Source organism: Tenrec ecaudatus, chromosome 8 (genome assembly GCF_050624435.1).
Source record: "Tenrec ecaudatus isolate mTenEca1 chromosome 8, mTenEca1.hap1, whole genome shotgun sequence".
Classification (NCBI taxonomy): Eukaryota; Metazoa; Chordata; class Mammalia; order Afrosoricida; family Tenrecidae; genus Tenrec; species Tenrec ecaudatus.
The window spans coordinates 103,908,879-103,921,400 of record NC_134537.1 but is presented as its reverse complement, the minus strand read 5'-3'; the positions used below and the strand labels follow the sequence as shown (position 1 = coordinate 103,921,400).

General features: G+C 42.6%; 1 protein-coding gene across 8 annotated transcripts in view; it reads left to right on the top strand.

Moving 5' to 3' along the window:
• UNC5D (unc-5 netrin receptor D) overlaps nt 1-12,522 on the top strand; it is a 697,582-nt gene that overhangs the window by 548,950 nt on the left and 136,110 nt on the right. For 4 of the 8 annotated variants that reach the window (XM_075555755.1, XM_075555753.1, XM_075555754.1 and 1 more), the window contains exons 5-7: nt 6,398-6,578; nt 7,431-7,598; nt 9,594-9,758. In XM_075555755.1, coding sequence (XP_075411870.1) covers nt 6,398-6,578; nt 7,431-7,598; nt 9,594-9,758 — 514 coding nt within the window. The remainder of the gene's footprint in view (nt 1-6,397; nt 6,579-7,430; nt 7,599-9,593; nt 9,759-12,522) is intronic. The other 4 variants (XM_075555759.1, XM_075555757.1, XM_075555758.1 and 1 more) reach the window with 1 other exon arrangement.

The following is a 12,522-nucleotide window of genomic DNA, read 5'->3' as shown; positions in this document are numbered from 1 at the left end:
GTGCCTCCAGCTCCTATATGCACCAGTGTACAACCTCTGCTCTATCCAGACTGGCAAGGTAGAATTCTGATCATGGTAGTTGGGGGAGGAAGCATCCAGGATCTGAGGGAAAGCTATATTCTTCATCAGTACTACATCGCACCCTGACTGACTCATATCCTCCCCTAAACCCCTCTGTGAGGGGATCTCCAGTGGCCGACAAATGGGCTTTGGGTGTCCACTCTGCACTTCCCCCTTCATTCACTATGGTATTTGTTTTTTGGTGTTTTTTTTTTTTTTGGATGATGCCTTATACCTGGTCCCTTTGGCACCTCGTGATCACACAGGCTAGTGTGCTTCTTCCATGTGGGCTTTGTTGCTTCTGAGCTAGATGGCCACTTGTTCACCTTCAAGCCTTTAAGACCCCAGACACTATCTCTATTGATAGCCGGGTACCATGAGCTACTAGTAAGCTTTTATCTATCGAGTTTGTGGCAATTTTTCTTACTTTATTGACCATTTAATTTTATAATTTATTTTAATATGTTTTAACTTGAAATCACATCTTTAGTTGAAGAATGTAGTTTTATTTTCTTCTTGTGCTAATATGCATTTTTTAGGAAGCCTTTCTCTAGTTTCCAGGATTCTGGGACTTCTTTAAGGAGCCATGATGGCCCAGTGGGTTGAGCACTGGACTACTAACCAGAAGGCTGGTGCTTTGAGTCCAATAGCTACTCAGCAAGAAAATATGAGGCAGACTGCTCCCATAAAGATTTACAGCCTCAAAAACTCAAAGGGGCAAACCTTTTTTTTCTGAGGCGCAAGGGACTGGGCTAGAACCTCAACTTTTTAGTTGCGTGTTGTGTGTGTTTATCCTTTGTACCCCTGGGGACTCTTATTGATGTAACAGAGATGGTTATTTTCAAATTCTAATTCTTTTTGGTTTTCCTTTGATGGCCCCAATACTGGAAATGATGTTACTCCCCATTCTTAGGGACACTGTGACCCATGAAAGGACATACTGCTCAGCCCTGTGGCATCCTCACAATTGCTCTTATATTTGAGCCCACTATTTACTTATTTTCTTTCTTATGGTTGACTGTGGTTTTAATTGATCTGATATATGCCCCCTTCTACTCTCTGCACTTTATGGCTTTATAACTCTAGGTCTTTGCACATTTCATTATAGTATTTTACTTTATATTCTCGAGCTGCCCTTTTAAAATTCTGTTTAGCTCTTTGACTTCATCCTGTCTTCCACAGCCTTAGCTGCTCTAAGATTCAGAACAAGTTTCAGAGTCTCATCTGGTAATCCACATTGATCTTGTATTTCTATCCTTTTTTAAAAAATCATTTTATTGGGGGTTCGTACAAACGCTTATCACAATCCATACATCCATCGTGTCAAGCACATTTGTTGCCATCGTCATTCTGAAAACATTTGCTTTCTACTTGAGCCCTTGGTATCAGCACCTCATTTTTCTCCCCTTTCACCATTCCCTCCTCCCTCATGAACCCTTGATAATTTATAAATTATTCTTATTTTGTCATATGTTACACTGTCCAATGTCTCAACTATCCCATTTTTCTGTTGTTCATCCCCCAGAGAGGTGGTTATATGTAGATCTTTGTAATTGGTTCCCCTTTTCCACCCTCCCAGTATCGCCACTCTCACTACTAGTTCTGAGGGGTTTATCTGTCCTGGATTCTCTGTGTTTCCAGTTCCTATCTGTGCCAGTGTACATCCTCTCATCTAACCAGATTTTTAAGGTAGAATTGTGATCATGATAGGGAGAGGAAGCATTCAAGAACTAGAGGAAAGTTGTGTGTTTCATCATTGCTATGCTATACCCTGACTGGCTCCTCTCCTCCCTACGACCCTTCTGTAAGGGGATGTCCAGTTGCCCACATGTAGGCTTTGGATCTACCATCTGTACACATACCCACTCATTGACAATTATATGATATCTTGTTCCTTGATGCCTGATACCTGATACCTTCAACACCTCATGATCACACAGGCTGGTATACTTCTTCCATGTGGGCTTTTTTGCTTCTGAGCTAGCTGGCCACTTTTTTTCCCCTTTTTTTTAAAAACAATTTATTAGGGGCTCATACAACTCTTATCACAGTTCATACATATATATACATCAATTGTATAAAGCACATCTGTACATTCTTTGCCCTAATCATTTTTTTCTCCTCTTTTCTTTTTTTACATTTTATTAGGGACTCATACAACTCTTATCACAATCCATATATATGCATACATCAATTGTGTAAAGCACATCCATACATTCCCTGCCCCAGTCATTCTCTAAGGATTTGCTCCACTTAAGCCCTTTACATCAGGTCCTCTTTTTTTCCCCCTTCCCTCCCCTCTCCCTCCTCCGTCATGTGCCCTTGGTAATTTATACATCGCTATTTTGTCATATCTTGCCCTATCTGGAGTCTCCCTCGCCCCCCCCTCTTCTCTGCTGTCCCTCTCCCAGGGAAGAGGTCACATGTGGATCCTTGTAATCAGTTCCCCCTTTCCAACCCACTCACCCTCCACTCTCCCAGCATCGCCCCTCACACCCTTGGTCCTGAAGGTATCATCCACCCTGGATTCCCTGTGCCTCCAGCCCTCATATGTACCAGTGTACAGCCTGTGCCCTCTCCTAAACCTGGCCACTTTTTTACTTTCAAGTCGTTAAGACTCTAGACACTATATCTTTTGATAGCTGGGCACCATCAGCTTTCTTCTCCACATTTGCTTATGCATTCATTTTGTCATCAGCAATTGGATAATGTCAGGAATATAAGCATCATGGAATACCAGTTTAATGGAATAAGCTATTCTTGCATTGAAGGAGTACTTGAGTGAAGGCCCAATCTCCTTCTGCTACCTTAATACTAAACATATAAATATATGCACATAGATCTATTTCCCCATCTCACATATAAATATATTTACATATGTACAGGCCTGAATTTAGACCTCTATAAATGCCTTTTGCCACCTAGTTCTTTCCTCTGTTTCGTTTTACTTTCCTCTTATCCCACTATCATGCTCAGCCTTCATTTGGGTTTCAGTAATTCCTGTCAGGTTCATTACCCTTGATCACACCCTACTAGGCCTCCTACACCCTCCTCACCACTGATTTGGATCACTGTTGTTCCCTTGTCCCTGGGTTTGTTACCACCATTACATTTCCCTCCACCTCCCCTTCTCCCATGTCCCCCCAGAACCATCGGGCCTGTTGTTTTCTCATCCAGATTGTTCAACCAGCCTATCTTATTTAGACAGACCTGCAGAGATAATAACATGCACAAACACAAGACAGAGCAAAACCAAGCAATGAAACAAAACAACAACAACAAAAGGTCAATGAAAAATAACAATAACAACCACCACAGAGAAAAACCTGTCTTAGTTCAAGGACTGTTTTTGACCTGTAGGAGTGTTTTCTGGTCTAATGGGGTGCCAAGCTCTGGCCCCCAAATCTATTTTTGGTATTCCCTGGGGACTTGTTTGCTCTGTTCCCCTTGCTGTTCTCTTGCATGCCCTTAGCGTTTTGCCTTGGCGTGGTGGGGTCAGATTGGGTAGAATTCCCATACTGTATCTCCGGTGTTTTCCCCTGTAGGGCTATGGGTCAGTGAGGGATGTCATGTCTCATTGTGGGGCCGGCCATATGGTCTTCTCAAAATATATAAATATGAATTTACATATTTCCCATCTTATCAATTAAATATAAGATTTATGATATAAGAATTTGTGCTGATCTTGTTCACCAACTTTGCAAGCAACCAAACAGACAAACCTACTGCATTTTGGTCAATTCTGACTTAAGTGATCCCGTTTGATAGAACAGAGGGCTTCCATTCACTGCCATCCAGTCAATTCCAGTTGGGTGACGCTATGGGAGAAGATCGAACTGCCCCATGGGTTTCCAGAACTGTAACTCTTTATGGGAGGAGAAAACCTCATTTTTCTCCCAGGGAGTGGCTGCTGGTTTCAAATGGCTGACATTGAGGTCAGCAACCTGAATTACAACCCACCATGCCACCAGGACTCCCGAAGGCTTCCACAGTTGTAAAATTCTCCAAAGGTGTGGCTGTGTGTTGGAACTTTCTGATTATCGACTGAGTACTGCAACCACCGGGTCACTAGTGGGTCTATCTGCTATCTCAGTGGGAAATGAGGGAACATTCAATCATAGACTGCTTTCACATTAGTTCCACTCTCTTGCTTTATTACCTAGGGGACTCACTTTGACTACCAGTCATGATTTGTCTATGCTCCTTCAGTCTCTGGAGCAGGAGGATGCCCTCAGGAGCTCCTGGGGTTGGCTGGGGAGTTGGCTCCTTCATGGCTTGGTACTACTCTCTCTCTACAGTGGTCCTCTGTGTTTCAAAGTAGTTTTCCCATCTCTTCTTTTGGCTATTTGCTATCATTTGATTACTTTCTTTTCAAAGGGGTATCTACTAGGATAAATTTTAGATAATGATTTTGAGTTGGTAGTTGAGGTAAACATTGAAGGGTCATTATAAGTTTCTTCTAAATAAATCCCTTGTTTTCACAGGCCAACAAATCATTATTAATCCTATTAGTTAAGTAGCAGAGGCCACCTGGTTATGGGTGATGAATTAGAATTTTTTAGATTTAAATAGAGAAATGTAACGAGGCATCTGATTTGAAAACAAACATTCAATTATCTATGCTAATGACGGTCAGTGTCTGAGGCAATGCCCCCTGAGGCATGTGCTTCTGCGTGGCCTTCTTTGGTGCAATCTCCATGATGGCTTTCTGTGTTAAATGACAGGTTTTATGTTTCCATTAAATTGCTTTCTGTTACATATACACTAATAGCTATCACCAAATGGTCGCTGTCAAACAAGAGCTGTGTCCAGGGGCACCAAGATGACACCAAGCAGGAGAGACACTCTTTAGAACTGGAAGTAAAGGGTCCAAAGCATTGGTAGCTAAATCCAGGGGAAATCTCAGCCTGTTTGATGACAGAGAAAAAGTTGGTGCACCTCATCTTGGCGTGGCTGAGGATCTGGGGAGCCGAAAGCTGCCACCTGTGTCTTTCCCAGATGTTCAACAAAAGACCAGTTTAGCAGTTTAGCCACAGGGCAAGAGTAAGGCGAACCTGGGGAGAGGACAGTGCATTATCTGTGTTGAGCATGTTCACAGGACTGGAATTCAGAACCTTCAGTGTGTCAGGGTGACTTCCTTGATGCCTAGACTATAAATGTGTCTGTTGAGTCCTGGAAGGAATAACATAATTGTCATCAAAGAAGCATAGCTCCAAACTCAGAGAGCCCTACCTAAACATTAAACTCACTTTGGTGTCTTTGATAGCCCAAATCTGTGCTGCTTTTCCCTTTATGCATCCTTACGCTTTCATTAAAGCATGTTTGCAGGAACACATATTGACTTAAATAGCATCTTATCCTATCTGCACAGAGTACAAGTTCCGAATATATGTATTGATTTTCTGAGCTCTACATTGGACCCGTTATTGAAATACCATTATCAGAGAGTTGTAATAAAATGGAATATGATCAAGTGACTTATTGCAGCCACCTGTTTTCTTTCTTCCATTTTAAAGAAAATAGGTAAAATTAAATTGGGGGTTTGTGTTACTTTTCTGTTTTCCATTTACTAATTTGAGTTTTCATTTCCTGAGTGGCACTCAGGCTGGGCTGCTAATAGCCACAAAATTGGCAGTTTGACTCCATTAACCACTTCATGGAGAGAGAAGAGGCTTTCTGCTCCTGTAAAGATTTATAGCTTCAGAAACCTACAGGGCCAGTTCTAGTCTGTACTAAAGGGTCACTCAGTATGAATCAGTGTGATGACAGTGAGTTTTGAAATTTTATTTTATAATTCCTTAATATATCAAAGTTACTACATAAAATGGGTGAGAAATGAAATAAAGAGCTTGCTTTATTATTTAGTAAAACCCCCTCCTCAGCACTCACACACCCTGCTTAAATTACAGAAGCGGTCTTATTAGTTTTCTCATACCAAAGGCCTCATATATTTATTATTTGCCAACTTCTTAATGCAGAAGCATAAAAATCAAGGAAGAAACCAGATGGCTGTCAATGCGAGTTTAACTGAGCGCCTGGTGGTAGTGTGTTCACCTCTGAATAACAGAATACTATGTGGCATCACACGGGGGACTCGAGAGACCCGGCTTGTTTCTTCCCCAATGTGTCCTCATGAAGTCGTACCTGATCTTATTACCAGTTTCCTTAGGACTCCTTGGGTCACGGGCCATTCTGCTTTTGTTTCTTGACCAGAAATTGCTTGATTCTGAAAGTCTTACGAGAAGGCTATTGTACTCAGGATGGCAGGAAAGCAGCGAGAAGGAACAACGGGTTCTTATTGTGGTTGTCATCAGCTAATATCTGTGTCTCCCGGCAGGTGGGATGGCTGAAAAACGAAGAGCCCATTGATGCTGAGCATGATGAGAACATTGACACCAGAGCTGACCACAACCTGATCGTCAGACACGCCCGGCTCTCCGACTCGGGCAACTACACGTGCGTGGCAGCCAACATTGTGGCCAAGAGGAGGAGCCTGTCAGCCACTGTGGTGGTTTATGGTGAGCCCAGCGGAAGGGCCGGGAAGAACCTGAGAGGAAGGAGTAGAGGGACTTTGCGTTTTATTGTGTGTTGGGGGTGGTGGGGCAGGGGGCTGATATCTATTACAGAGCTCTCCCCTGCCTCCCTATTGGCATGTGAGAAAACATCCCTCCTCCCTCTTGCTAGCAATGTTTGCTGTTCCACCAAATATTGGACTTCAAGAGTCAGTCGGTGGCATTGCCAATATCTCTCTTTATGATAATAAAGCATTGCTTATTTTCCACTATTGTGTTTACATTGGAAAAGGCTTGAAGTGACCCACTTCTGTTTTCCCACCCCTCCCCAAACCAACATCCACTTCCCATCCGATCCCAGACCTGCTGTCAGTCAGTTTCTCTCCTGGCATATGAAATCCACCCAGAACAAACACTGCGATTTGCTGAATATTTTAGGCAGTGTTTAAAGAAGGTTCCCAGCGATTGAAGTAAAGGTATTCCTTTCCATAATAGAAGAGCCCAGGGATTTATTTTGAAGCACTTTAAGTGTGAGAATTTCAAATGCTGATCTGTCCTTATTATGCGGTCGATTTTCGAGTGCTTTGGAGATAATTTGATGAGGTCTTTCTATTTTTCATAATTTCCCTGCAAAGCAGATTTTAAGCATCCCTGCTCTGACAGAGCAGTAGGCTGAGAAGCAGAGATTGATAGAAGCCCCCCTGTTGTATCACAACAGAGGAGCCGGTCTGGGGCTACACAGTCTCTTGATTCCCAGATGCCCGCCTCCCACCACCTGGCGCAGTGGCTTGCACATAGTAGGCACTCAGTAAAAACCTCTCTCCTTTTGTTTCTCCCCTCCCATGTTTTCTCTCTCAGTGAATGGAGGCTGGTCTTCCTGGACGGAGTGGTCAGCCTGCAATGTTCCCTGTGGTAGAGGATGGCAGAAACGTTCCCGGACCTGCACCAACCCAGCTCCTCTCAATGGCGGGGCCTTTTGTGAGGGAATGTCAGTGCAGAAAATCACCTGCACTGCTCTCTGTCCTGGTGAGCTATGTGCAGACTCCACATTTCCTTCTGACCCACCGAGACGTTTAGGCTGGTGTAAAACTATCAGTGTGCGTCCTTTTCAGCATTACTTTCTGCCACGTTCTTGCGATGAAGCCTTGGTCCAAGGCGCTGCTCCAGAGCTCCTTGCCATGGCAGGAACCTGGTGGAATGCCTCGCTGTGCAGTGCTTCGGGGCATATTATTTATACTCTGATGACACTGGACAGGCACCATCAATGAGCCAGATGTGGTAAAATATTTGTACAGAGCAGTGTTTGATGGGGCTGTGCCATCTCCTTCTCTCCTTCGGTTCTTCCACTCGGTGGCCTGAATTTATATCACAGCTACCAGGGGTTAGGCCGTTCTCTGCAAGCAAAAAATATCAGGTGAAAAAAATGAAGCCTTTATCATTAAATACCAATCAATTGACACTCCTCATCGGTTTTAGCTTTGCATTTATTTACAGAGAAACTGGCAAAGACCATACCCTCTCACGGCAGTCTGTACTTTGTACTTGATCTATGCTTGCCTTCCTTCCCAAACAGAGATCTCATTTCTTAAAGATGGCTCTTGTAAGTTCCTTTGTTCATCTCTCACTCATTGTAACCCAATTTATGCAATGTGAAATAGATGAGGGGGAAGATGACTTCCTTTATGGAATGCATGTCCTCTCTCTGGGAGATTAATCGATCCTGGGTCTCACACACTAACTCCAAGGACACTGGACTGGAATTTGACTTTCTTAACATTTCCAATTCAACGGTAAGGTGAAGCTCTCACCAGCAACAGCCTGGGGTTTTGGGTTGATTCAGACTCAGCAAGCATTTATTGAGTGCTTACTATGTGCCTGATACTGTGCCGGATACTTTTGTGCATGTAACGCCCGTTTCCTCTGTGTTGTGAGCTATATAATCCCTAGCAGTCAGGAAGGTAGCACGAGGCTCAATGGGATGCCTAGAGTTGCTTTGTCAATAAGTTGTTTGAAATAGGAAGGTAACAGATGTTTTGCTTCAAGCTCAGTTATTCTTATGCTATGTTTCTCTGCTATGAACTAATTCCTTTCATTGTGACCCTGTAAGACAGAGTAGGGCTACTACTGTGGGTTTCTGAGTTTGGAAATCTTTCTGGTGCAGAAAACTTCACTTTTCTCCCCTGGAGCCGCTGGTAGTTTTGAACTGCTTAGCTTGTGATTAGCAACCTCCTGGGCAGCCCGACCACCCCGTTTCCCGTGAGTTGGAATAGACGCCCCCGAAGGCACTGCATTTGTTTTATTTTGTTGAGTTTTCTGGTGGGCTAATTGCTTTGGATTAAAAATTGCAATATCTTAAATAACCCACATAAGCATGGTTGTGCTATTCCTGGGAGATCGTGGGACAATCGCCTCAAGCAGCGTCTGCACTCTCTAGGGCTGCTGTTTCGTGGAATTAAATTCTGTCTGTTCATTTCTCTATACAGCAGCAACCCATGACCCAAGACATCCTATTTCTGTAAGGCCTGGTGTCTAGGGGTTTGACTGACCTGTTTTAGTTTAATGCTATCAATATATGTGGGCTTAAGTTCTTATTGTTTAGGGGCTTTTAGGGCTTCAACATAGTTCCTTCTACTCTTTTCTAAATTGTCGGCCCTCAGAGAAGAGACTGATTGCCAGTGATTACTGCACATATTTATCTGTCCATCTAAGATGCACTTGGGCAGGAAAACTGAGAAAGGATAACTAATGGCATTAGCCAAGCCAAAGGCGCTGGTAATTCAAATGCTTCCCGAAATTCAGTAATTGGTCTCATCCTGAAATAGCAAGAGAATTATATCACTGCTTTTGTTAGGATACCACTTTAGGAAAGAAACCATGGAGAGAAGATAAGCTGATCTATGATCGGTTTGTTGTGGTTATTTCCTTAAAATCCAGATCTAAGAACAGCAGCCTTCCCCAGGCCACTCCCCTGACAGCTGCCCAGAGCATCCTGATGATGGCTTCTTTTGTTTCTCTTTGAAGTGGATGGAAGCTGGGACGTGTGGAGTGAATGGTCAGTCTGCAGCCCGGAGTGCGAGCGTTTGCGGATCCGGGAGTGCACAGCACCATCGCCTCGAAATGGGGGCAAATTCTGTGAAGGCCTAAGCCAGGAATCCGAAAACTGCACAGACGGCCTCTGCATTCTAGGTAACACTTCCTGCTTCCCGTCTCCATTGTTCGTCCCTAATGAACAGAGCCAGACAGTCAGGCAAGTGCTTTACTGTAAGGCCAAGTCAACAAGAGCAAATAAGGAACGGCACAGAAGCAGACAAACGCACTTTTAGTCGAGGTGGTTATTTCATCTCTGTGGATTATTATTAATCGAATCATTGTATGTTTCAAAAGAAACTTAACCTGCTCATCCATGCTTATGTTTCCTTTAGGAGCCACCTTTTGGTTAACTTTAGTGAAATTCTCATACTGATGACTGTATGTTTGCATTTCTCCCCCAAGAGCGTCATAGTACCCTAAAACATTTACTAAATCTTTAGGGACCATATTGTGTGGCTAGGGACATGTGTTGTTACTTTTGTCTTACCAACAGGTATAAATAAATAAATAAATAAACAAACAAACAGACATACACACACCCCACACACACACCCCTGTGGAGGCGGTTGGCTTTATGTCAAGTTGGCCTAGCAGAGCTTACACATTGAGAATGGTCTTTCCAAACTTGGAGGCCTCTGTGTTATTCCTGGGGCTACACTCTAACCACATCCAGGTGACTACCTTTATGTCAAAGAGAAGCACATTTTCATTTAGTATTACACTTAATTATTCCCGTGACCCTTGGCGCCTTGCTAACCTGCCTAACTTCTCTTGTAGTAAATAGCCAAAATAAGTGTCCATTTTTGGTTATCTTAAAGGTTTAATGAGAATAAATATTTGAGCATGTTATGGCACAGAGAAAGGCTCAATAATAAGTCAGAATCTCTTTGTCGTTCACCCACTCTGATGAGCTAACGTGTGATGATTTTGCTAGAGCATCAAGAAACATGACACAAGACTTCCCTGGCACGGAGGCGTTTTGTAAGGAGCCCCCGTGGCATAGTGGGAAACGTGTTGGGTTACTGTTAACAACCAGGTCATCCTGTTGACCTTACCAGTGGCTCTAAGGGTGAAAGAGGGGGCTTTTGTTCTTGTAAAGATTGACAGCCTCTGAAACCCACAGGGCCAGTTCTATACTGTCCCATAGGGTCGCTATGAATAGGAATCTGTGGCTGGCAGTGAGGTTTTTGTTTCGTTTTGGTTTTCATAAGGTGCTTTCTCCAGACAATCTTTGTAAAATATGTAGTCAAAATGAATGTGACTAAAAAGTTTCTAATCTTTTTAGGCACGCGTGTCACTTTTTCTTTGGGAAAATGGCTGTAATTAAGAAATATTAAATTGGTTTCCCTCCTCTGCATTGACATGCCCAATGCAAATAAATTCAAACTTGTTCAGTATGATGCTTTCAAAGAAACTGCTAAAGAATGTTTAATATAGAGAAGAGAGCCCCAACAAAGGACGTGGGTTGGAGGATTTTCAGATCCCATGTAGCAGGCTTGGGTTTAATTTTTAGCCAATGAACTTCTTGCACAGCCACCAACCATCTTTCAGGGGAAGCTTGCATGCTATGATGCTAAAGGAATTTTGGAAGAGCTTCCAGAGCACGTGGGTGGGGTGGCACATAGTTTGTTCTGTTTCACATGTGTGGGGTGGCAGTGTTTCGCTCTGTGTTCCATGGGGTTGCTATGAATGAGAACCTACCCAATGGCACCCAGTGACAGCAGCAGCAGCAGCAGCAGCAGCAACAACAACAGATAGTCCATAGTTGGGCTTTGGTTTTTTGGTTTTTTCTTTCCATTTACTATTGAATATCCTCCCTGTTCAAGATACAAGGCAAAGATTTGCAATGAAAGAGAACCGCTAATTTTAGTGATGAGAGATTGGAGCTCTTGAGATAAACCTTCTGAGCATTTGAGTTCCTAAAAATGCAGTCCCCTTCTGAAATGCAAAGAAATCAAACAAAAATTCAATAGTAAAAGAAAGTCCTTGGATAATGTCAGATTTCCCCCAAATATACATTTAGTGTGTGGTTTTGTTTGTTTGTTTGCTTTGAATAAGTTTTAAACAGGTAGCCATGCATTGTAATTGATAACATTGAGAACATAAAGCTCATATTTCGGCTAACACACCATGATGATATAATTATTTGGCTCCTGGCGAACTTTAGATAACCATAAGAGTAATTTTCCTTATCAAGCACCAATCAGACATGAATTTGGTAAAATCTATGGATTCACCCATTAGAAGAAGATTGATTCTTACAGTTACTGACTGAAGACAGAATGATGCCCAGCTCCTAATGTGGGGTGGGGAAAAAAAAGCTAATCATATGTGAATGTCAGGGAGCTCTTGGGTGGTATAATCAATTAAGTAAGCACTTAAATGCAAACTGAAATGTTAGCAGTTCAAATCCACCCAGGAGTGCCTTGGAAAAAATCCCCTTGGTTTGTTTCCAAAAAGTCACAGCCATTAGACACCTGACGGAGCAATTCTAAAGCTGAACCAAGAGGGTCACCATACTCCACTCAGTGACAAATAGTTTGATTCTGGTTATATGTATACAATTTATTTTCACTTGTATTATGACATAGAGCCATGTATAAGGTTTTCAACTCTAAAACATAAGATGTATATTGTTTTAAAGCACAAAAGAGAACCCCAATCTCAAAGATAATGTAAGGACAACGTAAGTCTTAAATAGCACAAAGACTAGAAAAAGGCAAAAACATATTATCTGAATAAGTATGATGTTAGTGAAGGTAAGAATGGTATCTAAGGATTCATAGATAGCAAATAACTAAAAAAAAATCTCACTGCCATCGAATTGATGCCAACTCACAAAGACCCTTTAGGGCAAGGT